Raw genomic sequence first — 24,986 nt, forward strand, 5'->3', positions numbered from 1 at the left:
AACAAAGGTCAATCATCAAGGAAAAAATGGGGCTTTTAGCCTGCTCAAAGAAAAGGTAAGTGGAAGGGCCTTTCTATAACTCTTCCTTCATGCTCAAAGGTAATACATGGATGGTGTTATTTATAAAAAAGCTTATTTTTGCCTTCTTTTTTTCCCTGTGTGCTCTCAGAGGAAATTCTTTTGAAAAGGCTAAAGCCACTGACATTTTGGTGTTGTGAAAGAGTGAGAATGTAAGCTAGACATTAATGGGAGTGGATCCCTAAGTATATGAGCTATTAAGTTATGTTGCAACCCTGAGAAATGAAGCATAGAGTATTTTCTTAAAATCAATATCCCACAGGGGTGAAAGCAATATTAGGATCTTTCAATGCAACAGCCCGGTAGTACCTAGGTATAAATACAAAATACCTCTGGTTTACTTAAAGGGACTGCCCTGAAAAAGTACCAGTGCAACTGACCACAACCCAGGGCCTCTAATCCCAGCCTGGATGTCTCCAGGCTGGTGTTCCCAATGCTCTGCACCTGCCAGTGGCAGCTCACTGGAGGGTAGGAATAGGACCCCAGGACCTCCCATGCCAGGCCTGAGATGGATCTGAACTGATGTTTTCAGGGGTGGTCAGCTGCAGGAGATTTTCTTTTCAGTAGGATGAAATAAAGAAAATTGCTCTAGAGGGGAGTTCTTTACATGGCATACCTGAACCTTAAATACAGAGAGAAGCCAGGCATTAAAAGAGTGCCAGCTTCAAAAATCTGGCACTGACAGATGTGGCTGATCAATGGTGCTTTGTTGCTACAAGGGGAGCTTCAACTGAAGCTGTTTCCCCTTGGTCCACTGCCAGGGACAGCAGCAGAGGTCTCTGAGGAGCTAAGGAAGAAAGGAAAGGGAGTCTGGAGGAATTCCTTTGTGACAGTGACTACAGACCGAGAAAAACCTCTCAGCCATATACGTCTTTTATAGCCCAAAAACTTTGCAAACATTAAAAGAAGTCAGTATGCTGCTGAAAAGAAAGTGAACTCAATCCTCAAATCCTCTCTTCACTGTATTCTGTCTTCAGGTTCTGTGAGTGACAGGTGAAATGAAACACATCTGAAGATAGGTGCTTCTCCATCATTCCCTCTGCTTTTGGCATACTGGGATCTAAAGGCAGTGGCATTATGAAGCCACAATTGCACAGCATAAGGGCTCTCTCCCCTCTGTCAGTTCAAGCAAAGACAGAATCACAGAGTCACAGAATGGGTCATGAAGGGACCAAAGTGGGTCATCTGCTCCCACCTCCCTGCTCAAGCAGGGTCATCTCAGAGCACACAGAACAGGATTGTGTCCAGACAGTTCTTAAATATCTCCAGTGAGGGAGACTCCACACCCTCTCTGGGCAGTCTATTCCAGTGCTCAGTGATCAGTAAAGAAGCTTTTCTAGTGTTGAGGTAGAACATCCTGTCCATCTGTTGCCTCTTATAACTTGGCACCACAGAGATAAGGCCTGAGCAGGGATTTTTCCTTGGTGAGGGGCCTTGTCCAAGCCCAGGAAGCAGTTTATGCAGGTTAGTGTGCCTCTTTTTCTAGTGTTGAGGTAGAACATCCAGTCCATCCCTTTTTCCCTGTTGCCTCTTATTACTTGGCACCACAGAGATAAGGCCTGAGCAGGGATTTTTCCTTGGTGAGGGGCCTTGTCCAAGCCCAGGAAGCAGTTTATGCAGGTTAGTGTGCCTCAGCCTGGGATTTCCCTGGTGACCCCCATGCTAGAGCTGCAGCAGCTCTGCTGCTTCCAATCCCTCTGCTGTGCAATGGCCTCCTGGAGCACGTGCATTGGGCCCTGCACCGTGGGACTGCAGCTCCCAGGGTGCAGCAAACACATCCTTCCAAGCAGCAGCTGCTCTAGGGGGGCTTCAGCCTCTGCTGTAAATTGGTCAGGGAGACACAGCATCAGACGTGCAGCATCAGGCCTGGTGTTAGAGATGCTGTCACCCCCGCTGCCCACAGCTCTGCTTTGGGGCAGCAGGCCCATCTCAAACACACCCAGACGAGCTTCAACCCACCCGGCTCAGGTGCTGCATCCTGCTGAGGCACCTTGGCTCAAGGAGCTGGGGCTCCTCCACTGCTTTGGGCTGGCTTTTACCCCTTTCACAGAGACATCAGGATCCTCAGCAGAAGTTAAACCCACATATGTGAACCACACGCTGACATACTCCAGTTAGTACCTCTTGGGCAGTACAGGAGTTAAGCTGAAATTGTCAGGCCTCTGGTGTGGCTGACAATCATATGCAGGATGGAGAAGGGTCGGGGTCCCTGTAATGTCACAGACTTTAACTAAATCTGTCTTTCCAGCTCTGTCACACTCTTTTTGAAGCAATTATTTTAAATTTTTCTTCTGGAAATAAAACAGATGCTTTTAATAAACAAGCAGAGCCCTTGGGTGCTGCATCTTTTTAACCAGATGACAGTGTGACCAGAAACCATCTCTCAGCATGATAACTTTTGCCTTATCTCTAAAGTAACACATTTGCCTGATCAATCAAATATAAAAAATATAATTTAAAACAGCTGCATTTGGGGTTTCTGAAATTCATTACATCTTTAGACAGTTACTCTTATCCCCTAAGCTGTGATATAATTTTAGTTAATAACCTCCTCCTTCACCTTACCTTCTCCTTCACTTTACAGTATAGTCCCATTTCATCCCTCGCCTTTAAAAGCAATAAATTTGATTTTTTGGCTGCTGGGGAGGTGGAGGATGGGGGACAGGACAGCAATGGGGAGAAGGAAAAGATGAATTTATAGAGGAAACAGGATTGCTTTTGTGTCTTGCTTTTCTTTCTGCGCACATAAATTTTAGGCAACAAGTAAACCTTCCCCATCTGTGACTATGCAGAAGTAGGTTACACTGCCTAAAGCAATTGCAGTAACTCACTTGCCACTTTTATAGAATTCCCTGCTTTATTAGTTTTATGCTGATAACTTTACTTTCCAGGCATATAAAAGTAGGTAATTGAAATCACAAAGGCAATTTAATACCTGAGCTATCATATCATCAGCTGGATGGATCTGAAACCAGATAAATACTGTGTTAGTTCTTTCAGCTGGCCAGTGATGTAGTTTATGTATCACATAACTGAGTGTTCTCTGTGTAAAAAGGACAAGTGACAGAAGGACCTTTTCTCCCGACAGTGCAAGTTCTGTAATATTTAGAAGCACAAAATTAAGACCATCTGGTCAAAAGCTACTCTTATACTAATAAAGACACAATGGGATAAATCTGGAATCCAAATGTTTGGAGTAGTGACATTAGTAAAAGCAGAGAATTTTACAAACTTTCTGGATCTTCAAAGTGTTATAGAACTCAGATTTATTCATATGAAAAACTAGTGCTTTTGTGGCTTACAGGCACAGATGGAGAAACAACTTTCACCATTTCAGCCACAATGAAATATTTCATGGTGGCTATTAAAATGCAAGAGTGAAATTACAGACTTCCCTTTCCATGGCAGAAATAAGAATGGTGATGAAGGTGTCTGATGCAACCAGATCTCAGGAAAAATCTGAACTGGCAGCACGTAATTCCAACACCTCAGAATATGCTGCAGTATACAGTAGTCCTGGGAGTTCCACCTCATGCACTTCTACTTCATCTTCCACACCTCTAAAAGGTATTCCTTCAGTCAGTCAAGCATGATATTGGCTTCCTCTTCCCTGCAGAGTGCGACTGTATCAGCAACAAGTTGATCCACTGTTCCATAAATTTCCAATTAAGATGGCAACAGAGGTCTCAGGATATGTGAAAGCTGAGTTTGGAAAAACTATTTTCAGATTGGGCTCTTAGAAGCCAGGTAAAATGTTTGATTGTTCATATAGTAACAATTGGTCTGCAGCCAGCTGAACATGATCCCAGCTGTGCCCAGGTGGCCAAGAAGGCCAGTGGCATCCTGGCCTGGATCAGCAATAATGTGGCCAGCAGGAGCAGGGCAGGGATTGTCCCCCTGCACTCAGCACTGGTGAGGCCACACCTCGAATGCTGTGTCCAGCTCAGAGCCCCTCACTACAACAAAAACATTGAGGTGCTGCAGTGTGTCCAGAGAAGGGCAGTGGAGCTGGGAAGGGTCTGAGCGAGCACCCCAGCTCAGAGCCCCTCACTACAACAAAAGGTGCTGCAGTGTGTCCAGAGAAGGGCAGTGGAGCTGGGAAGGGTCTGAGCGAGCACAAGTGCTGTGAGAGGGAGGGGAGAAAAGGGGGGACCTTTCTCTTGGAGAAAAGGGGGCTCAGGGGGGACCTTATCACTCTCTAAAACTCCCTCACAGCAGGTTGTGGCTAGATGGGGGTCAGTCTCTTCTCCCAGGCAACAGGACAAGAAGAAATAGCCTCAAGCTGTGCCAGGAATAGTTCAGGTTGGACATCAGGAAAAATTGCTTCACAGAAAGTGTTGTTAAACATAGGAATGGGCTGCCCAGGGAGGTGGTGCAATCACCACTCACACATTCAAACAGCTCACTCAGTGCCATGGTCTGGTTGACAAGGTCAAAGGTTGGGCTTGATGATCCCAGAGGTCTTTCTTTTCCAACCTAATTAATTTGGTGATTCCGTGATTGCAAGTGGATAATTGTTATCTCAGCACATTCCTAACTTTCCCAAGATCAATTGCACAACTCTTGTAATTTAAATGACAGGAAATTATTGTTTGCTGATTTCCTGCACTTAACAGAGGCAATTTGAGATGAGTCTTCAGTGAGGGCTTTTAAAACTACAGCCACTAATGCTATATGTGTATTCATTAATTTTGAATCTCAAAAATTGGAGACTCCTGTTGTCTGCAGAAAACAGGATGCACAAACAGCTTTCTGTGCTGGTCTTTCTGTTCAGCTTCAGAATGAAATGTTGTGTGCTGTTAGCTTGGGTTTGCAAGGCTCTGAGCAGAGGCACTACTCGAGGGAGCACAAACTCTGCAAGCAGCTGGATCTTGTGCTCTTTGCCTTGGTCCTTGATTAGACTTCATTCTTTAGGCAGAAATGGCTCCCTGGAAAGCAGCAAGTGGTGCTGGGCTGAGATTGCTGAGACAAGAATTGCCTCATGCTGTTCCCAGCTGCCAGTTCTGGGTAAATAGAAGTGAGTTGTACTTGGGCTCTCCATCACTTACCACACTGCAAAAGCACCTTCCGAGGCTAAATCACACACATCAAATTGTCAATATTAGTGACAGAAGGAACATTAATATTGGAGAAGGGCAACACAATGGTGCAGACCCTGCCACAGTTGCAAATGTGTCTGAAAGGACCCTCTTAGGTCCCACAGGCTCAGAACAAGTGGGAAGGTGTCCAAGGACAGTCCACAGGCTGCATTCCACTGGCACCCAGCCCATCCTAACACAGTCATGGCTTACTGGACTAGACATCAACTCCTGCAGTTCAGTTGAACCTAAAGGTGAGTGGGCAACTGTGGGGCTTTGGCAGGAGAGAAAAGTGCTGAAATTATCCTGAGCAAAAGACCACAACCCACAGAGCACCTGGGGAGCTGAAGGACTACAAGTGACAAGTACAGGAAAAACAACCCTTGGGTTTATTAGTAATGTAGTTTGGCAATTTTCCATGTATTAGGACAAAATGCAGTTTCTAGACTTAGTCTGGTAAAGAACATGACAGATCTTTTGGCCTTTGTTCTCACCTTAGGGCATCTGACCAGAGAACCCGAGCTTAGCTGGAAACAAAACACTGTGTCCTGCAACTTCACGGGTCAGATCACTGCTTGGGCTGACACTAATTCTCTGTCAGCTGCAGCAATGGCTGTCACCCCAGGGCACACTCTCCTGCTGGGCTGCAGCTTATGAGAGCAGCCATGGAGCAAGTGGGAAGACCTCTTAACTTTCTGTATAAACCTGGAAGCAAGTTATTATCTGAGAACCAAACATCTCCAAAAGGACAAAGACTTTCAGATATTTTTTAATGGTACTTTAGAGACTCTGGCTCATTTTCAATGTTAATTATCTGATATAGCTGTAATATATTTTTTTTAATATCCAAGAAAAAATTAGAGCACATAAAAGACCATGAGGTAATATTTTAGTTTTCTAGAAGCTGAGATAGTCATATTAATATATTATGAAGGCATTGTAGAAAGACATTTTAAGATAAAACATTCAGGGTCAGCAGCAAATATATATCATCATCTGCAAATTCATTTTAGATATAATAAAATAGCATAGCATAGGAGATCTGTCACATCTTAAATAGGATAAATGTTATTTATACTTTATGCTGCAACATTTTATCTTCTGAAGAAGAAGGAAAGCACAGCAGGATTTAATATTTGATCGTGTAGCATCTGCAAATGTGCACAGCAGCCATAACAGCTCATCCAACAGCAACAGTCCAGGGCTGCAGGAATTGCCATGTGTGGGGAATGCTGGAGGCTAGCTGAGGAGAGAAGCCATGCACAGCTGCCCCACACAGAGTCAGATGGGCCCTGCCGGAGGGGTGCAGGTGGGAGAGAGGTGATAACAAGGGAAGCAGGTAGTGAGCAAGCTGTGGGGTGTCAAGGAGCTTTGGCTGGCCTGGAGCTGCTTTGCCCATGGGTGAGTAACAGCCTGGGTTTCTCCACAGGGGAAATGTGATGGTTGGGTGCAGGTGGTGGCAAGCAGAGGAGGAGGAAGGCTTGTGGCAGTGAGTGGTTTCCTTTGGGAGTGAGCTCTGGTGCTTGCAGGGGTGGCTACACAGGGTGCAGTGGTTCTGACAGAGCCCAGGGAATGGTGGGAATCCATGCTCCAGCACCAGTAGGATGCTGGGCACAGGTCTGCCCTCAGTTGACTAAAACCTACTGACTTAAACCAAGGTCAGCAATGTTGCTTCCAGGAAAGGCTTCTTAAGCTGTTGATTTGCTGATGACTTTGGGAATTGTTGAACAGAAGAGCAGTATTTTTCTGAAGGTGCATCTATGCTTAGATGGAATATGATATGTTTTATGTTGGCCCTGTCTGCTCAGAAATGCTTTTGACAGTAGATCACAGCAGTGTTCTTGTGCAGTACTAGCAGGTAAATGTCGAGAGGGGATCTTTGAAATGCATGTAACATCAAGAAAGTGTGGAGAATGTGGAAGGAATGCAATTTATTATCTAACTTCTGAATTGTTTTAGGGTTCCAAATCTGGCAGCATTGGTTGTATCTGCTAAATTCCTGGTAAGGAATTGCACAGTGCTCCACAGGAACTGTGAATACTTTGGCAAACAAAAGCCCCAAGGTTGAGCTCTGTATAATGCTTTCTTGGTCTACACTGACAGACTTAAGAGAGAGATGCTGAAAAAGCCAACTGTGAGCATATGGTGTTGCCCCTTGCATACCCTTCCTTCAAAGCACTCAGTGCAGCTTTGCTGTTCAGCTTAGATAGGGAAACATCTTTATTGAACTTCCTACCTAATTTTCTTGCTTAAATCTGTGCTCAATTGATTATTTTTTTAATAATGTAAAAATGGTAATAATGAGTTCTGTACAAGCTTGTGGACATATTCTGTTATTCCTGAGGAAGAAAGCAGAGTGCAAATACCTTCTCATGGGATGCAGCTTTGCAGTAGTTATTTTTCCAGGCAGGATGCATTTAGGTTTCTGCAGGCTGCCAAAGCAGGCTAGTGAAAGGTCAGGATTCAGTTGTTACCACCTTGAGCTGGTTCACCCTGTGAATTGGTGTTGACATCCAGGGTGAAGTCTTTGCACACCTCTCCTGTTGGTGGGAAAATCTCAGAGGGGCTCATCCTTGTCTCTGCCATCAAAATAAGGTGCTGAATTTAAATCAGACAGGAGGCACCCCAAGGGTTTATGTCAACTTCTTGCTCTATGCCAAAAATAAAACAATAGGAACAGCAACAGGCAACTATAGCAGTAAAATACTTGTATTACCTGTTAAGGAAATTGCGGGGGAATTGGCATTTTTACACTCTAATAATTCTTTTTTTTTTTTAATTAGTGTTTTTGTAATGTGAAAATCTACAATAAATGTGATGTAACATCAAGATGAAGTGAAAACATTCCTTGGGCCCTGAGGCAGTCAGTATTTCTCATTTCAGAAGGAAACCAAAGTGAATTTCGAATTACATTTAAGATCAGGAAACACTGTGGGAGAATCACAGGCTGCAGAAGTGAGGTTTAAAAGAATGCAACAAGCACTTTAGCATACTTTAGTGTTAGAAAATAGTAGGAGTTGGGATAGCTACAATAGGCTTCCTTATGCTTTGCACTTGTTTCTCAGCAAATGTGCTTATCTGTAGTTGTTTAATTTGGTGAGACACAGAAATGCAATTTATTTTTTCCCCCCTTCCATATTGAAGTACAGGCTTGTGAACCTACTGTTTGTTTAGCAAAGGGAAACTAGTGGCTTTTCTGTGGATTATTCTTCACATCTCTGACACCGTCATGCTGATTTTTGTCTATCCTGCTTGTGGAAGCTAAAAACTAGGCTTTGCTTCAAATTTCCCATGTGTAGTAGCCAATTACAACACACATGGTCTTAATAAAGGAGTGTCATAAAATATGTTTAGTCTCGAGCTTCATGGGTAGGAGATGGAGAGTCCAAGCTGCAGAAGGCTCCTGGCCAACTGGACAGTCCATGCTCTGATTTTGTCAACTACTGTGTTTTCTATTTATGAACATAAAAAAAGAGAAGATAAAATTTGTCTACATCCTAAGTGCTTTGAGCTTATAGAAAATATTTATTAATTACATGAAGACTTTTGGGAGATGAGTAATTACATCTCTGCATCTTGTAGAATCAGATCTCTTCCTGTTTAAGCAGCTTCATCTTTCAGTCTTGAGAGCACTTTCCAGTGAAACTGTTAAAATTTAGAACTAATGTTTTCATGCTCATGGTTAACATATTAACCTCATGTTAAATGCTTTGCTTCATCTTACCCACTTCTGCTTATGCTCATGTTGTGTTTCATAACACCTCCTGACATTTAAGATAAACTGTAGATACTGAAGATTATTGAATTGTTTCCAATGGGATAAATAGGAACTTTGTCATTGGCTCCTCTGGAAATCAGGAATCAGGACCTGGACAGATGCATGTAATATCTTTCAAGACACAGTAATACCTTTCTGCCTAAACAAAGAGCACTCTGAGCACTTCTAAGTTTGTCCTTTAGCTTTATGTGACACGCCTGCTACTACGTTTTGCTGCTCAGTACATTATAATGATCTTCCCATTCATTTTCTGGAAAGAAAACTAGCAATACTGGATTGATCAAAAGACTCCTAGTCACAGGTGCTAAATTACACCTTGGTTTAAAGGAAAATGCATTAAATCTACAGGAACACCCAATGAATTCATAATGAGCTGACGCTGTCACCATAATAAACAAATGCAAGATAAGAGCTTACAGAGATGACTTTTTTTTTCAGGTTCTGTAGGCACAATAAATACTGCTGTGACTTTAATTTCTGTCCTACTTAAGCTTTGTTTAAATGGCCATCACAGGTTAAAAAACCTGAAGTGTAAGATTTTATCAAGGTCTTTGCTTCCTGAAGTACAACACATAACTCGTGGGTATTACTGGTTACATGTTAGAACTGTCCCACTCTCAAATCAGAACTACCTTTAACCAGGGACAGTATTTTTAAAGGAAATGTATAGCAATGTAAAAAAAAATGGAGCCAATATGATTTTGTACCTGACCTGCTTTTCAACAAAGTCAGAATACGTGTTCATTTTCTGTTCCATCCTGTTCCTGCCATTTACCTTAAGATAACCAAAATTACGCACTTTCTGAAAGCAAGCCTATCCCAAACAGAGCACCTGCTTTTAAGCAGAGAAAACACAACACATCACATCCTATCTGGCCTGTGTTGCCACAGATTGACATGTTTGTCTGTTCCAGCCTGAATCCACCAGATTACTGTAAAGCAGCTTAAACTTGCCTGTTTTGACCCCTAGAAGGCCAGGCACTGCAGGACTAATTCCTGATCCCAATTTCTAGACAGGCTGACAGCACAGGCATTTTCAGTGGTCTGAACAGCAGCACAAAAGAAAAGCAAATAAATGTCCACTGAGTAGTGACCTTGCTAAATTACAGCAGGTACCTTGAGCATCTGCTGTAGGCACCGCTGTGACCCTCACTTCCAATGTGCCATAGGAACACACATTAGCTTTGGAGTATTGATCTAGCAAGGATCAGTGCAAGGGCACTTCAATGAGAAAATGAATTCTTTATCCTGATTATGATTATTAATTCTGTTATGTCAGCAGCCTTTGGCACAGCCAGTGACAGCACCAGATTTCACAGGGGAAAAACCTAATTCAATAGCCAAGAACCTTAAAGAGGGGTTTTGTTTGGCTAAGTAATATTAATAAATACAACAACACAAGCAGCCATATTACATATATGGAGAAGCACATGTATTTTCCTCACTTCTGTATCGGACTTGGTACTGATGTATAAGTGTTTGGTACTTAAAACACCAGCCAAGATTTAAAACCTGACATTGTTGCTGGAATTGACCAGATGGACTCATTGTGGAAGTTTTTGGACCACATGAAGTTGAGCAGAAATTCTCTCACACATGCCAAGTTCACAAATAAATAATCAGTGTTGAACTGGCAGGTGTCCCGCTTCCATCACTTAAAGTTTGGTTATGACAAAGACTAATCATCTCTCAGGTACATCATTTAAAAGAGGCTGTTGCACATGATATTGGATGTTGCAATGTTTGAAGGGGATTTGCTTTCAGACAGTGCATTGACTTGTTTCCTCTCCAGTTCTGAAGGCATGCACTTACCAGTTGTGCCCCTCTCTCCTACACAGTTTCTCCCTCAGCTGCCATAACCAAGTTGTGCTCTCTGGCAGCTTGCTTTTGTCCTGGGTGGGCTCCAGCTCTTGTCTTTCATGCATCTGGTAGGAGATGCATTTAGGAAGAAAGTATCAAGACCAGGTTTTCCAATCCTGTTTTGATACAAAATGTTCATTTGGCAACCTTATCATTAAAAATTATTCTCAGTAGGGTATGCTCTGCTAACACATGACCTTTAGCTTTTTAGAAAGAGTAGAGAAACACCACAAAAGCAAGTAATGGTATAATCAGTTCAGGTATTTGACAGATAACAAAAAGGGCTCTCTTCCATTTAGGCATGGCATTTAGAAAGCCTGAGAAACACTTCAGGTTGGTGGCCCTTGTATCATGATCTGTCTGCTGTAAAACATTCCCCTACAGAGGGAAATTAAATGCCATCACTTAGATCTGTAGATGGGTAATTAACATGTTCACTTTCAAATCAGAACCACTGCAAACACTTCTGTAGGTGTCACCTTCTCAGATCAGAAGTGCTGATTGTTTGCCTTGTACTGGCAGGCTTGCACAGAACAGTATTTGGACCCAGCATTTTGAACCCTCTGTGTTTTCTCACCTTCCCAGTTCACATACAGCGTTGTTTCCTATGTAATTTTTTTTTTTATCATATGCAAGGAAAAGAGATGAAGGCTAGTACAGAAGAAACCAGTCTCCTTTTCATGTAATGGCAAGCTGCCTTACATATTTTTGTGGCAGAGAGGATACCAACATTTTATTTCCATAAAAGTTTTGATTATCTGGGGTAGTCTTACAGTGACTATATATAGCCTCACCAATTAATATCTATTAATAAAAATACTGAAAAGGTGATGTGCAAATACACAAAGAACTACATTGATCTGCCATACTGACATAAACAAGGAAGCAATTTAAGTGTCAATTTACACTTTGTACACAATCTGCTTTCCAGCTATTCAAGGGAGATCAATAATTATGACAGTTCATTAGATGCAGTTGATTTTTATTGTGCAGACCAAAGAAAATGCAGTCACCAGCCCACCACTGCATAATGTATGAAATCAGTTAACAAAATTATTGTAAAAAATAACTTCTTTTCTGATGAGCAAACGGAAGCAACAGCTACAGCTTTCCCACATTCCTGTGTTGATAGGAGAAAATGGTATTGAACCATTATACTCAGTAACTCAAGAACAAAACCATTCTGTTGTTTAGGGGAATAAAAATACCCTGATTTTCTCCCCCAATCCCAAACACATAATCAGTTCATCTACAGAAAAAATGTCCTTTGGAGTTACTGCAGAAGTCCCACACTCTTTGCTCTCTAACTCTGATACCTAAGTACCCAATAGAGCTATCCTACCAGCATGTACACAACTCAGTGAAGCATTGCTTGGCTCCTTCCAAAGCCAGCACTTAATCATCTGATTCCTCATAATGTGCATACCCACTCGCATAGGTCCTTCCTAAATTCAAATGGCTAAATACATCCGTGGCCTCAGAATCTGAATCCTTCCCTCGCTCATCATTGTCATCTTCATCATCATCTTCTGCTTCATACTCATCATATTCATCCTCACGGTCACCTGTATCTCCAGTCTTGCTGGAGGAAAGGTTTTTCCAGTAAGCATCATAACCAGAAGCTCCATCTGCATCTTCTCCTCCAGTCTGTCGGCCAAACTTCAAAGAACGTGCTGCAGCCAAAGAAAAATCATCATACTCCCACCAATCCAACATTTCATTTCTATCTTTTTTTCACTACTTGAAGAGTAGTTTAAATGGCAATTATTTTTCATTATTCCACAACTAAAATCTCAAACTAGACAAAAGCTTTCACTTTCTTGGAATTAATTAATTGTTAAGAATGAGACTGCTCAATTCCAGAACTCAGAAACACAAAGTTTTTCTCAAAACAAATGAAGCAAAACTGTGCAAAACAATTGAATGTAACCAGACTTTACTCAGTGCTCCTAGGTAGACATTAATCACTAATGGCATTTTTATGGCTTGTTAGCTAGAGAAACTGGCTTACTTGACATGCTCAGATCCTTTGTCTGCTGAGTTTCATGGCCACATTTAGGGCAAGGAGGCTTTTTCCCTTTTTCCTGCTTGAAAACCTTACTTCGCACATGATCATCACAAAAACAAGCCTGTGTGTTGAAGGGAGAGTACAAAGGCCAAGTATTTTAATCACAGAAGCACATTCTTCAACAACAAGCAAGCAAAAATGTGTCTAACAGCAGCAGGGTTTTCTGGCTGGGATTAAAATTTAATGAGGTCTCTCTTGCAGTGGACATGGGGTCTGTGCACAGAGGAACCACTCTGTGCTCAACGTGGTTCCAGGGTTTCTGGGGAAGAGGCTGAATAAAAGTGCCAATAAACATGCAGAGAAAGTAACATAATCCAGGGCTGGATTGCAGTGCTGCCCACAAGGAGCCTGGCAAGCTTGGGTTTGTGTTGACAAGCTTAAATAAACATAATGAGATGTATGCCAGAACAAAACTATGCAGGAGCCTGAAGGAAAGAATTAGAGATGGGAAGTTCACACGCTAAGCACCAGGGTGCAGTGAAAATATCTGGAAAAAGGAACTATTTGGAATAGGTCATTGATGCCATGGGAAAGTACATGGAAAACATATGGAAGATAAGAAGAGTAAGAGCAGGCAATGAACCAGCACTTGGAGAAATCTGGGCAATGCTGATGATGAAGCAGGTGGAGCTTTTTATACTTCTGAGTGTGTAAAAACATAAGCCCAATGTCAACAAATCAGCCTGTTCATATGGACAACTGGATTAGCTGTGGAGATTATTCCTTTGGATGCAGCGATTTCTAGTCAGATAATCACCTAACTGTTTAAAATAACAACTTTTCTGATTGTTGCAGTTCCACACTGGTTCAAAGCATTTTCCAAAGCCTTGGATTCTGTTAATGACCAAGGGTTTATTTTGTTGTCTTGGGTTTTTTTTAAAGCCCCAACATGCTGCAGGCCCAACTTAAACTAAGAGGGCTGGGTGAAGATCACCTCACACTGTCTTGTGGTGAACAGGCAAGCACAGAAAAAAGACCTTTTGTCCCCCACAGGTTTGACCCCAGGCTACAGAAACTAATACAAAAGTATGAATTTCCTTTCAATCATGGAAAGGAAGATGTGGCAAAGCCTGATACCAGCCTTGGAGGCCTAGGAGAATCAGCTCCTCACAACTGTCTTTTCTCTTTACCTTGCAACGAAGGCAGGAATGCTGCCCCAGCCTGTTACAGGAGACACCTGTTGGAGAAAAGCAGTATGACAAATTCAGGACTTGGAAACTGCAGACCTGTCATGTTTTTAAAACCTTGTAAAAGTATGCAATACCATAATTGAGGCATTTTTTTTTAATTCCCTGACACAACTGTACTCTGGCAATGTAAATCAATCATTTTACCCCACAGCACCATTTTACTAGGTTTTTTTTAACTCTAAACCTCACTTTGACACAAAAAAAAGAAATTTAAAGAGGAGAAAAGCATTTAACTATTTCTTGAGCTTCTAAACTTTTAAAACCTGAAGTTCCAGAACCTATTTGGGGTTAAGGTCTCATCTTGCTTTTCCTTTTCTCACAGCATTCTGATGAAGGAGTGCTAGAGATGTAAGAACACTTTAAGCCTGCAAACTTCAAAACATAGAAAAGTTGTTACATTCTATATTTTCTGTCATATCCTCTGGAAATGTACTTGACTGCACAAAACTTCATAAAAGAGTCTATCTGTGTTAAAGAACTGGAGCTGACACACAAGCTGTAAAGAGCAGAATCAGTGACCAAAATTTAACTTGTCTTGAGCTTCAAACTGTTTTTATTATTCCACTAGAGGGAGTACAGTAAAGGCAAACCCTGAGGAATTGGTGCAACATGAAGTTTGGTGAATAGTTACTCCTCGAGAAGCAGTAACACGTACATTACCAGTTTCTGTGCAAGTACTCATTCCTTTCCTCCTTGTCTAAACTCTGTGACAGCAGTTTTTCAATCTGAAGTAATAAGTATCATGAGTTCTCCACATGAGCAGGACAGATGTGGGATTTAGAGCTATGGCGTGTTTAAAGATGGAACTGGAAATGCTGATACTGAATTCATCATTTTTTGAGTACCTGCACTTCAAAAACCTCTCTCAGATAGTGATGGAAAGCAACAGCACCTTTTTCACAGCTAAAATGGATTTATACTACAATTGCATGACCACATTTGAAGTTCAGGTCTTCTTTAAAAGTACAGGTTTTATAATCTTGTTACCTCACTGACAAAAATCTTGTCTCTATCAAGTCTGCTCTGTGCCACAAAACACAGTGAAAACCCTCAAAAAAACTCTCTCTCTATTTAGGATGTGATGCCACATCTGTGAATTGAGAGCTTCCAACAATCATTGAAGAAACACTCTTATGGAACAGCTGTTGCTGCCTCAATATTGCTATGCAGGAAGAAAATGTATTCCGTCAAAATATATCAAGGGAATTCTGGCAGAATACATCAAGAGAAGCTATGCAAGACTTAAAAAATAGCTGTCTAGGAACAAAAGCATGGAAAGTCAAAAGAAGATACGAGATGTCTAAAGATATTGATTAAAATATTAACATCGCAAATATTCTGGACCAGGAGAAATCAATTAGGACAAGAGATTAGTCAGTTCAAAGGAAAACAGCCTTATGATAAAGACCACCTGCAATTTCTACAATAAGAACTGAAAATGCTGCAATAGTCAAGATACATGCATGTAAATTTTGGGAAGGACAAACAAATGCTTGTATTGTGACAAATCAAATAATTTTTAATGGATAGGCAAGAAATGCTGCTAGAAAAATTTTGTTATTTCAAATATGCATAGTTTTGGCTTGTTTTGTTTTATTGTTCTTTTTTTTTTAATTTCCCTTGAAGATACCCTGTTTCAGCCAGAGATGATTAATGAGTGAGCAATGTCACGCACGGCCATCATGTCTCCTTACAAACAGCAGTTTTATCCACACAATTAATCAAAGTTCAAAAGGACATAAAGTGTTCTTTACCCAGAAAGAGTGAACATGTATCAGCATTTGATACACTACCAACAGACATGTCCACAGTCCACTGGTCAGTGAGGAAATGAACACTGAAATCGTGCTCTGGGACTATTTTTGTCACTTCCTTCTGTGCTCACCCTGTCTCACTGAATCAGATGACAACTGCTGAGTCACAGCCTTCCTCGGGACTTGAGCAGCTGCTAACCTTTCACCAGCACACAGGCCTTCCACAGCAACCTGGGAAGGTTTAGCCAGACTTAGACAGGTAGCATTGTTTAGGGCAGCTCTCTTCCAGGAGGAACAGGTATCTAGAACTAGTTCATCACTGGGTCAGAAGAGTGGAAAACAAAAAGCTCCTTCTGCCTGCAGAGCTTGGTGGAGTGAAAAAGCAGCATCAGCAGCTCCAGTTGTTTTGTTGCAGTCCTGCTACTGCCAACAGTGCAACTTTGGAGAATGCTGGCTCCTGCAAGGGCAGCTTCACATGGGAGGCCTGTAAGAGCCTGGCAGGAAAACAACTGCCAGATATGCTCTGGAATGGAAAAAGGGCCATGAAAAAGAAAAAAGTACTAGTCTGGATAACTGGATACCAAAAGCCAGTGTACAGGAAACAGGCCCTTCCCTCCAGGGGTGGCAAAATCTGCTTGGGAAAGGTGATGGGAGAGTATTCTGGAGCACAAAGGAAACAAGTAGAGCGTCTGCTCGGCTGTGGCGAAAGGAATTATGAATAACTAACTTACATTTAAATGTCTCTGCTTCCAGAACCTGGCAGCTGGCTTGATGTTCAAACTGATCATCTTCACAGAGGAAATCATGGCAAAAAGAGCAGGCGAATATTCTGCCTCCTGAAAGATTTATCAAGGCAAAATAATCAACAATGGGCAGAAGCATCAAGTCCTGCTCTGCAAACAGTTTAGGCAGTAGTTTTGACTTGAAGACCAGTTCTACATTCTGTGACAAATGCTTCAAGGTCGTAAATTAGATACTGGCATCCATTTTTACACTGAAAAATACCTTCTATGCTACAATATAAGACAGCATAACTATAAAGCAAGTATTATTTCTAGTACTTTTCTTCATTTTAATTTGACTGTAGCACTAATTGTTTTTCTCAAATCAGATCACACTCTCATCCAGTCTTCTCCACTCAGCTCTGATACACACTTGAAATAAACATTTTAAAAGATTCAACAAAAGGACATCAGCATGGTTTCCTAAGCAACTGGGAATCCAAATACCTGTGCTAGTGCAGAAGAATGGAATAAGAATGGCAGAAAACTGTTGGCAATTTGATGCAGTGCTTAATTATGTGAATAATTAAGCTGATAGAAACATTATAATTTAGATTACATAATCATCCCTGAATTGAGCACTGTATGTTCTTGAGCAGGTCATTTACTTTCCTCACGTAAAATGACTATTTTTTAAACGGGGAGAATCTTGGCTTTGAACAAACATACTGCAGGGACTAATGTAGTGAAGACTAAAAAGGCTATGTTAAGAATATAGGTACACTCACTTAAGAAATGCAAGGAAAGAAGTGTAATTTATATGTACTTATTTTTAAATGTGAGCAACCTACCATGGTCCCAGACACTTCTTTCACACTCAACGCATTCTGCGTCTGCCAGAGGGCACATACACGCGTGGGTGCTGAGACACTTCCTCCCGTGGCACACCCAGGCTTCACAGAAATCACAGATTGCACCCTGCAATCACAGCAAGATATCATCTCAGGACTTCTACAATACCAAGAGAGACTTATCCCATAATCCTCAATCTATCCTAGTATCCATTCTCTCAATGGGCTTGCTTTAGCTGAGTGAAGAGTATTGAATCAAACCTGTGTTCCAACCAAGCTGCTCCACAGTTCATGTTTGTTTGTTATTTCATTTCTGCAAAATAATTTTGTTACCTATCTCAGTCCTGGTTTTTACATTTCTTATCACACACTTTGCACATGGAAAATCGTGTCTTCCAGGTGAAACCTGGGATCCATAAATGATAACAATGTTCTGGCAAAAATGAAATTTCAAAGACCTGAAAAATGCCTCTAGACTCTTAGAGCTGAAATCACTCACTTGGATTTTCAACTCTACTAGATTAGAGCACTACATTTATTTTGATTAAATTATAAGATCTCTGCTTCAGCTATCCTTAACTGTAGCATTTAAGAAGCCCTCTTAGCCCATAGGTAACTAATTACTATGTGCATTACATGCACACAAAGCTAAGAAAACAACGAGGAATCCAAATTTAAGTGTTGATGTTTTCAGTCCTGCATCAGTGAGTGCATGGGGTAAGTTCAGGAACACCAGCATGCAAAGGCTGGCTGTGTTACTGAGAACAGCTGATGGCCAGCTGCAGGCAGCAACAGGATAGAGGTTTAGACCATTTAATCCAGAGGCTGTGACAGGTCACACCTTGCTTTCCAGAATGCAGACACTGGAAAAGAACAAAACTTCAAAGACATGAAGCTATGATTATCTCTAATTAAGAGCCCAAAAGAGGGGTTTTGTTCCTTAAAATTCCCCTCTAGTGGAACAGATTCCTCTCTGTGTTACTGATGTCTCTGCAGTACTAAGACAACAGCGACAAAACTCTGCAGGTTTCTGCAGAATAATCCTACATTTTAATGAAGGCTGGGAATTTTCTGTGGTGCACGTGGGTCCAGTGCTCTTCATGCATGTGCTTAGGGCCTGCCATCAACACAGATCCATTAGCATCCAGGACATGTGCTGGAGTTTGCAGGAGCTGAATCTAAAACTTAAAAATTTGGGTGTTTCAGTATAAGGGAAAAATCAGTTTGTTACAGAAAAGCAAGGGAAAAACCAAACTTGGTATGGTGCATGCCATTGTTCCATAAATCTGTTTTATCATTTTTCCAGGAAGATTTGCACAGAATATCCTCATAGTGCAAAGAAGGCTGCAATTTTGTATACATACCACCATAGCTAGTCCAGTACTGTACACACCAGCATGTTTTATAACACAGTCAGAAGACTTCATCATGCATTTGGTTTTTCCTGTTTAAAATAAAAAGGCAACCATAAGAAAACTACGTAAAAATAAAATTTTTAAAAAGTGGCATGCATGTTTATGTAAGAACAGCACTTCAACTAAATGCTTGTGCTTAACCATAAATCTAGGTAAAAATAATGCAAGCAAAGATGTTTGCATTATTGCTGCATTCTGCAACCCACCTTCACACCTTCATTAGGTTAAATTAATTATTATCTGTTTTCAGTCCAATCTCTTGTCCCTGTACTGAGATAATAAGACAATATACTGGTCTTGCTCTGTGTTTTGAGGCACTGGCAAAAATTTCAAATGTCAAAACTAAAGTTAAAGACCAGCAATGAAACCTTAAAGAGTTAAGTTTAAAACCACTGCTAGTTCTGTCCCACCATAAAAGCAGCTGAGCTGGGCAGTGAGAGGTGGTGGGGGCATTACTGGCTGTGGAGCACTGCAACAGAGCTACCTTGCTCCCATCCCTCACAGGCTCCTCTAACAAAGATGCTGCTGGTTTATAGTCCCCAATGCTTGATTAAGCATCAAACAGCTCTAATGGTCTTCATTTGGAAAACCCGGGGTCTCAATATAGTATTATGGTTGCTGATAGCAATGTTTTTCCTCTAAAAACATACTCCAGATTAAGATAAATGCAACACACAGATATGAACCATAAGACAGAGCACGTTTTTAGTACTTCACTGCATGGTGACAGAAAGGAGACAGAAAGGGTGACAACACTGCCTCACACTGTGAGCAGTTTTGTCACCAGGAATCCTTCTCTTCTAATTTCAAAGCATCAGCCCTCAAGCCCACATAAATAAAAAGAGATGCATATTACATTACAACCCCATGCAAGGTGAATAATATATTGATGCTTTAATTAATATTGAATTGATCAGAAATTATATAATTCCTAGAAAAGCAGTATTTATTGGTGCCTTGCTAGCAGTCAGAGCTTTTTAGTTTTGCTGCTGTTATAAACAATGCTCCATGTGGTCAATCTACAGAAACAGTCAGATTTTTCAAACCTAAAAGGAAGTGAGACAAATTTTTCCAAAGAAGACAAGCCATGATCCAGGCTTGCAAACCTCTAGGGGTTAGAGGCATATATACTGATCAAGGAAGATCAATTCTCAAGGAGGATATTCACAGCAGATTCAAAAGAACCTGCTCCACATCACAGAGGTACTTTAAGATAAAACTACTGTAACACAGATACTGAGAGTTTAACATCACAAACAGGACTGAGGACAGCTTGTTTTTGTTCACTATTTCTACTCACCACATTGTGCACAAATGGGCAATTTCTGAACAGAATTACAGAAGTAACAAAAAGCTCTATTCTTCTGTCGTCTAGGCACATGGAGGTGAAAAAAAAAAGAAAGTATTAAGCTTTAAAATAAAGCATTAAAAATACCTGTAAAATGTCTGAAACAATAAACTTGGTTTTAGAAGGGTAAAAATTCTTACCTTTGGCACTTATCACATTCCTATAGAGAAGAAATAAAACACATGTTAATTATTTTCATTCTAGGTAAAATATATAAAATGTACAGACCACCACAGGGAGTTACAGTTAGCATCCAAACCTTTTAATCAATATTCTGTCTGGTGCAAACGTAACCTTAAATAGGATAGTAGGAAGAATGTCATTCTAGTGGTATTAAATGCATTCAAGGTGTTATCACTAGGTTTACATAATTAAAAATTAGGTACTTTAATAGAGAATACTTTAGGTTGATTTACCATTGAAGCATTACAAGGATGTTTGGCCAAGTCTATGTTGGCTCGTGAAGCCCTTATCTGCTTCTCACGTTCCCGACGGTTCTCGGCTTTCTTACGAGCACCAGTCTTTTTTTTAGGCATGTTTACTCTCTGTGGGGGGAAAAACAGGTATGGAATCAATGCACATAAAACTATGTAAGTAAATGCATGACACACATGGCACATCCAGCATTAAACCTGGATTTTACAGTTCCTGCATTAACTGTGCTTCATCTCCATTCACTTCCTTGTCTGAAAGTTTCTTCTGAAATGCAGAATAAGGGGACAATCCACAAGGAAGAGCCATGTGATGAACCATAGAGAAACTTGTGATCTGGAAAACTTTGCTCTCCTGAACTTTGTGTTTAACTCTCTTTGAAGGGTTTTGCCTTAAAAAAATGAAACCATTACTATCTGTAGGTTTATTTGTGATGGACCTCTGGTCTTGGTTTGCCTTGCCTGTTTAATAAGCATCTGTAAAGACAGTTGCAGCATCAACAGGCAGTCAATTCTAGCAGCTTCAACTTGGAAGAAAAATTAGTATCTTCATTCAAAATGTCTTATAAACAAAAAACTCCTAACTTTCCTGAACACAGAAATATATTGTCCTGACCAGATACTAAAATGTGCTTTTGATAGCACACATAAATCAGTTTTCTTGTGCTGCTGCACTTTGCACCATGTTTAAATTGCATTAGTGTCATATTTTGTAGTCAAAATTATATTGCTGTGCTGCCTGCTGGCAATTGTCATTATTCTAGAGTGTGACATTTCTGACACTGGGAGTCCAATATCAGGCTCCACACTAATTTTCACACCACTCAAATGCTGATTTAACAACAGAATCTAATGGTTAGTATTTATACCTTGACTTCTTCACTTTCCCTCATAATGGAAAGCACCAAAATGACAAACTGTTTTCATGAAAAGCACTGCCCCAGCGCCTCCTGAGGACACAGGCTATGGGAAATTTTAGATGACAGTTTTCCAAAAGTTGCACTGAACTAAGTAACAACAGAAATGCAATGTCAGGTCCCTTCAGCAAAGCTGTTGAGTGAATCCATGCTTTCAAACACCATCCAATAATAACAATATCCTGTACATCAATATTCTTATCACTCTTTCCTGCTGAGCTTTCATTTAGGTTGTTTGTTGTCTTTGTCCTGGGCTCAAATTTTTAAAGAAATTTACCATCTTTGTAATTTTTGAACTAGAGCTTAACAACGTTGATTCCAGAAATTATGACAGCATAAACCCTGTCTACCTTCAATTCCTTTTAAAGCAGAATATCACCTCCTTTGAAACTACTAATTAGTACTCAAATGCCTCTGGAGAGTGTTCTACCTGCACTTTTGGCACACTGTTACCAGATGTTCAGGCAGAAAAGACCCAGTGGATTCTGTCTGCAGTCCACACCCCTGAGGGGTGTGTGGGAAAGAAAAGCGCATCTAAAGGACCGAAAATAAGAATTGTAGGTCCATGCCTGGCTCCCCCCTCAGCCCCAGAGGGTACGAGTGTGCTGCCCTACAGAGCACTGGAGCTCCTGCATGGGAGCATTCTGCACAAAGGCTGTTTCTCCATTTGAAGCTTCCTCCTCAGGAGTGAGGTGCTGTGCCTCAGTCACAGCAGCAGCTGTGGGAGTGCCTGTGGCTCCCCAGCTCAATGGCAGATGCTGTGGCACAAGGAGCAGAGCTCAGATGTCAGGAGGCTATGCAGGAGTGAGGTGAACAGTTCAAAGGAAAACCCCTAAAATCTGCTATGTGAATATTGGTTCCCCAGCACTGTGTTCCACTCTGTAAATTTTCACCTCCTGTTACTCTCCTGCTGTGTCATTTGCCAAGGCAACCAGGGGCAAAGACTACAGATTTCCCTCCAGATTTACACATCCAAAGAATCCTGGTGTATTTCAGCTGGTGGTTGTGATGTGAGGTGCATTAGCAATGCCTGGCATCTAAGTTCTGCTGAAGTCACAGCTTCTTGTCCTCGGTGAGGTTGCAGAGACACACCCTGACTCCACCAGCAGGTTCTGGATCTTTTATGCTGAGCAGGACAGTGCCTTGCCCCATTATCTGGTGACACACTGCCCACCCTGCTGTGACAGACATGGTGAACAGCTGGAACAGGCTATTCCTTGTGTGCTACCCTTGTCAGGCCACAGATCCCAACACCCAGAAGAGGCTTTCTGTGGTTCGAGGTTTCTTGTGCTTGACCATCAAACAGCTTTCACTCCATACATATCCAAAATCTGTTTCATCACTCATACAAAACTACAATTAAAAATAAAAATTAAACTATATTAATAGTAGTTCATACTTAAAAGGATCATGAACTGAACACCCTAATAATGCAAAAACCATTCTCCAAGCACTGTGATGCCCATGACTTACTCCACCTTTTAAAAGCAAGGTGGCTAAAAACTGCGCTGAGGGCTGCTGTGCTGTAAGCGCCCAGGCGTGCGGGGCTCTCCCCAGCTCCCCTCGGGCCGACTGCCTCCCCAGGGCCGGGAGCCGGCCCGATCCGCTCCAGGCTGCGGGTGAGGCGCGCACAGCTCCCGGCGTGTGCACCTTCCCTCATCCTCAGCACCCGAGCCTGCCAGCCTGGATGGCCGCGCTCCCGGCACTCGGCTGCGGGGGAGCCGCACACCGCACCGCTGGCTCGGGCATGGAAGCCGCGAGGGCCCGGCACCGAGACCCTCAGCGCCTCTAGCCTGGCCCCGCTGAGGCACCACTGCCCCTTCAGCGTCCCGGGCCCTCCCGCCAGCCCATTCCAGTTCCCGTTCCCATTCCCGCCCCGCTCCAACCTGGCCGGGGCTCCGCGCGGAAGCCGGAAGCGGCGGTGCGCCGCGGAGCGCTGCCCGCCCGGCCCGCGCCGCCCGGCGGGAACGTTCTGAGCGCGATTGCGCCCCTCGCCCCTCACGGGCCTCCGCGTCCCCTGGCGTGGGTGCTGCGCCCAGCGCACGGCCCGGCCTCAACAAAAAAGCGTGTTTGCTTTCGAGGCAACTGCGCCTCTGCTCCCACTTGTCAAGAAACTGAATTTGGACGTAGCAATCACAGCGATTAGTTGTGGTTGTAGTGGATACCTGAAAAGTTACCTCTGAAATCTTTCATCTGTGACTTGAGCTGTTTTTAAAATGAAGTATTGATTAACCTAAATGGTAGGAATGCAATGTAGCTTAAAAAGAGAAATTATACCCATGCTATTAAAAATAAAACCACTGCACACAGCTCTGTCTCCTCTGAGGTTATGCAAGTCACTGTCACGAATGGATATTGCCTGAAAAACCCTTTGTGAAAATCATTAGAAGGCGTATTGCATAGATATTTAGTGGAAGATGAGTGCACGGATGGCATTCCATTGTATTTCATGGTTTTTCACCTAGAAAGGGTTTGGTACATATTTCATATAAGTAAGTAAGATCCAGGGCATTGCTTCGTATGCTTTGATCATCAGTTCGCTGCAGTGAGGTGGTTGTGTTGCTTCACATTGTGCTTGGTCATGTAATGCTTCCTGAAAATTGGCTTCTGGTCATGGAATGTGATTTTCACACAGGTTTTCATGGGCCATCACTGCCTTTCTAGGAAGACCCTCCTAACTTTTGTGAGGCAGTTGTTGATTCTCCCACAACAATTTGTTTACTTGTCACTCTTTTCCTTCAAGATGTGATCTTCACAGCAGGGTCAGTGGGATGCACAGAAAACAGCATTATTGTTTAATAAGTAACAAAAAAAAAATTCCTGGTGGTCACTAAACTGGATGCTTCTTCTTCATGAGAAGGTGTGTGGAAAAATAATTTTTCAGTATTGTCAGTCACACTGTTTAAGTAAAAACCTAAGTAGAAAATACCATATTTTCTGAGATGTTAGAGGAGTTTTTGTGTAAGTCTCACTTTTCTTAATGAATGTCATTAATCACCAATATTCTTGTATTCTGCTTGTGACCACTGTAGTCTGTTTTAGGCAACCATGAATGCAAGAACACAATTAGGATAAATGTTATAGCATTGGAAAAGAATACAAACGTGGCAGCAGCTCTCTGGCCACAGAGAGCAATGCACAACTTTCCCAGGCATTGTCCTGGGGAAGGTTGTGAGAAGATGGAGAAAAGAATGATAAACAATTCTTATCTTCACTTGCTGCACCTGTTGTTGTGCACATGTGGAATGTGTTATGGAGATTTGTTTACCAAAGGATGATTTCTTAATTGGCCAATGGTGATGGGTTTGGATTCAAGGACCAGTTGGGTCCATCTGTATTGTGACTTTCTGTAAGGGCGATGGGTTTCCTGATATGTATGGAATAATAAAGTGATTGATCAGCCTTCTGAGAATCACAGAGTCAATGCTAATTATTACTCCTTTGTGGGCACCTGGTTACAACACAAACAGAAAGTTTTAATCTATTTTATAATCAT

General features: G+C 41.9%; 2 protein-coding genes across 3 annotated transcripts in view; both read right to left on the reverse strand.

Annotated features, from left to right (window-relative positions):
* Positions 1-24,986, reverse strand: part of SCOC (short coiled-coil protein) — a 702,416-nt gene that overhangs the window by 365,223 nt on the left and 312,207 nt on the right. The gene's annotated exons all lie outside the window — the stretch shown is intronic.
* Positions 11,760-23,481, reverse strand: ZNF330 (zinc finger protein 330). Of its 2 annotated transcripts, none has more exons than XM_039696130.1 (10): positions 23,377-23,481; positions 20,559-20,687; positions 20,283-20,302; positions 20,095-20,165; positions 18,744-18,823; positions 17,380-17,506; positions 16,538-16,642; positions 13,993-14,039; positions 12,806-12,923; positions 11,760-12,467 (listed from the first exon to the last, which is right to left on the reverse strand). In XM_039696130.1, the coding sequence occupies exons 2-10, from the start codon at positions 20,676-20,678 to the stop codon at positions 12,190-12,192; spliced, it is 966 nt and encodes a 321-aa protein (XP_039552064.1). In that variant the 5' UTR covers positions 20,679-20,687; positions 23,377-23,481; the 3' UTR covers positions 11,760-12,189. The 2 variants fall into 2 exon arrangements, with proteins under 2 accessions (XP_039552064.1, XP_039552065.1); XM_039696131.1 differs by lacking the exon at positions 23,377-23,481 and adding an exon at positions 22,969-23,351.

Source organism: Passer montanus, unplaced genomic scaffold, assembly GCF_014805655.1.
Source record: "Passer montanus isolate IOZ18808 unplaced genomic scaffold, ASM1480565v1 scaffold95, whole genome shotgun sequence".
Classification (NCBI taxonomy): Eukaryota; Metazoa; Chordata; class Aves; order Passeriformes; family Passeridae; genus Passer; species Passer montanus.

Excerpts from the sequence above, each read along its gene's own strand:
- ZNF330 (XM_039696130.1), bottom strand. The coding sequence starts at position 20,678 with ATGCCTAAAAAAAAGACTGGTGCTCGTAAGAAAGCCGAGAACCGTCGG. Across the intron at positions 20,303-20,558 it reads ATCCTTGTAATGCTTCAATG|GAATGTGATAAGTGCCAAAG; the intron begins GTAAATCAACCT and ends TCTTCTCTATAG. Across the intron at positions 17,507-18,743 it reads GTACTGGACTAGCTATGGTG|GGTGCAATCTGTGATTTCTG; the intron begins GTATGTATACAA and ends CTGTGATTGCAG.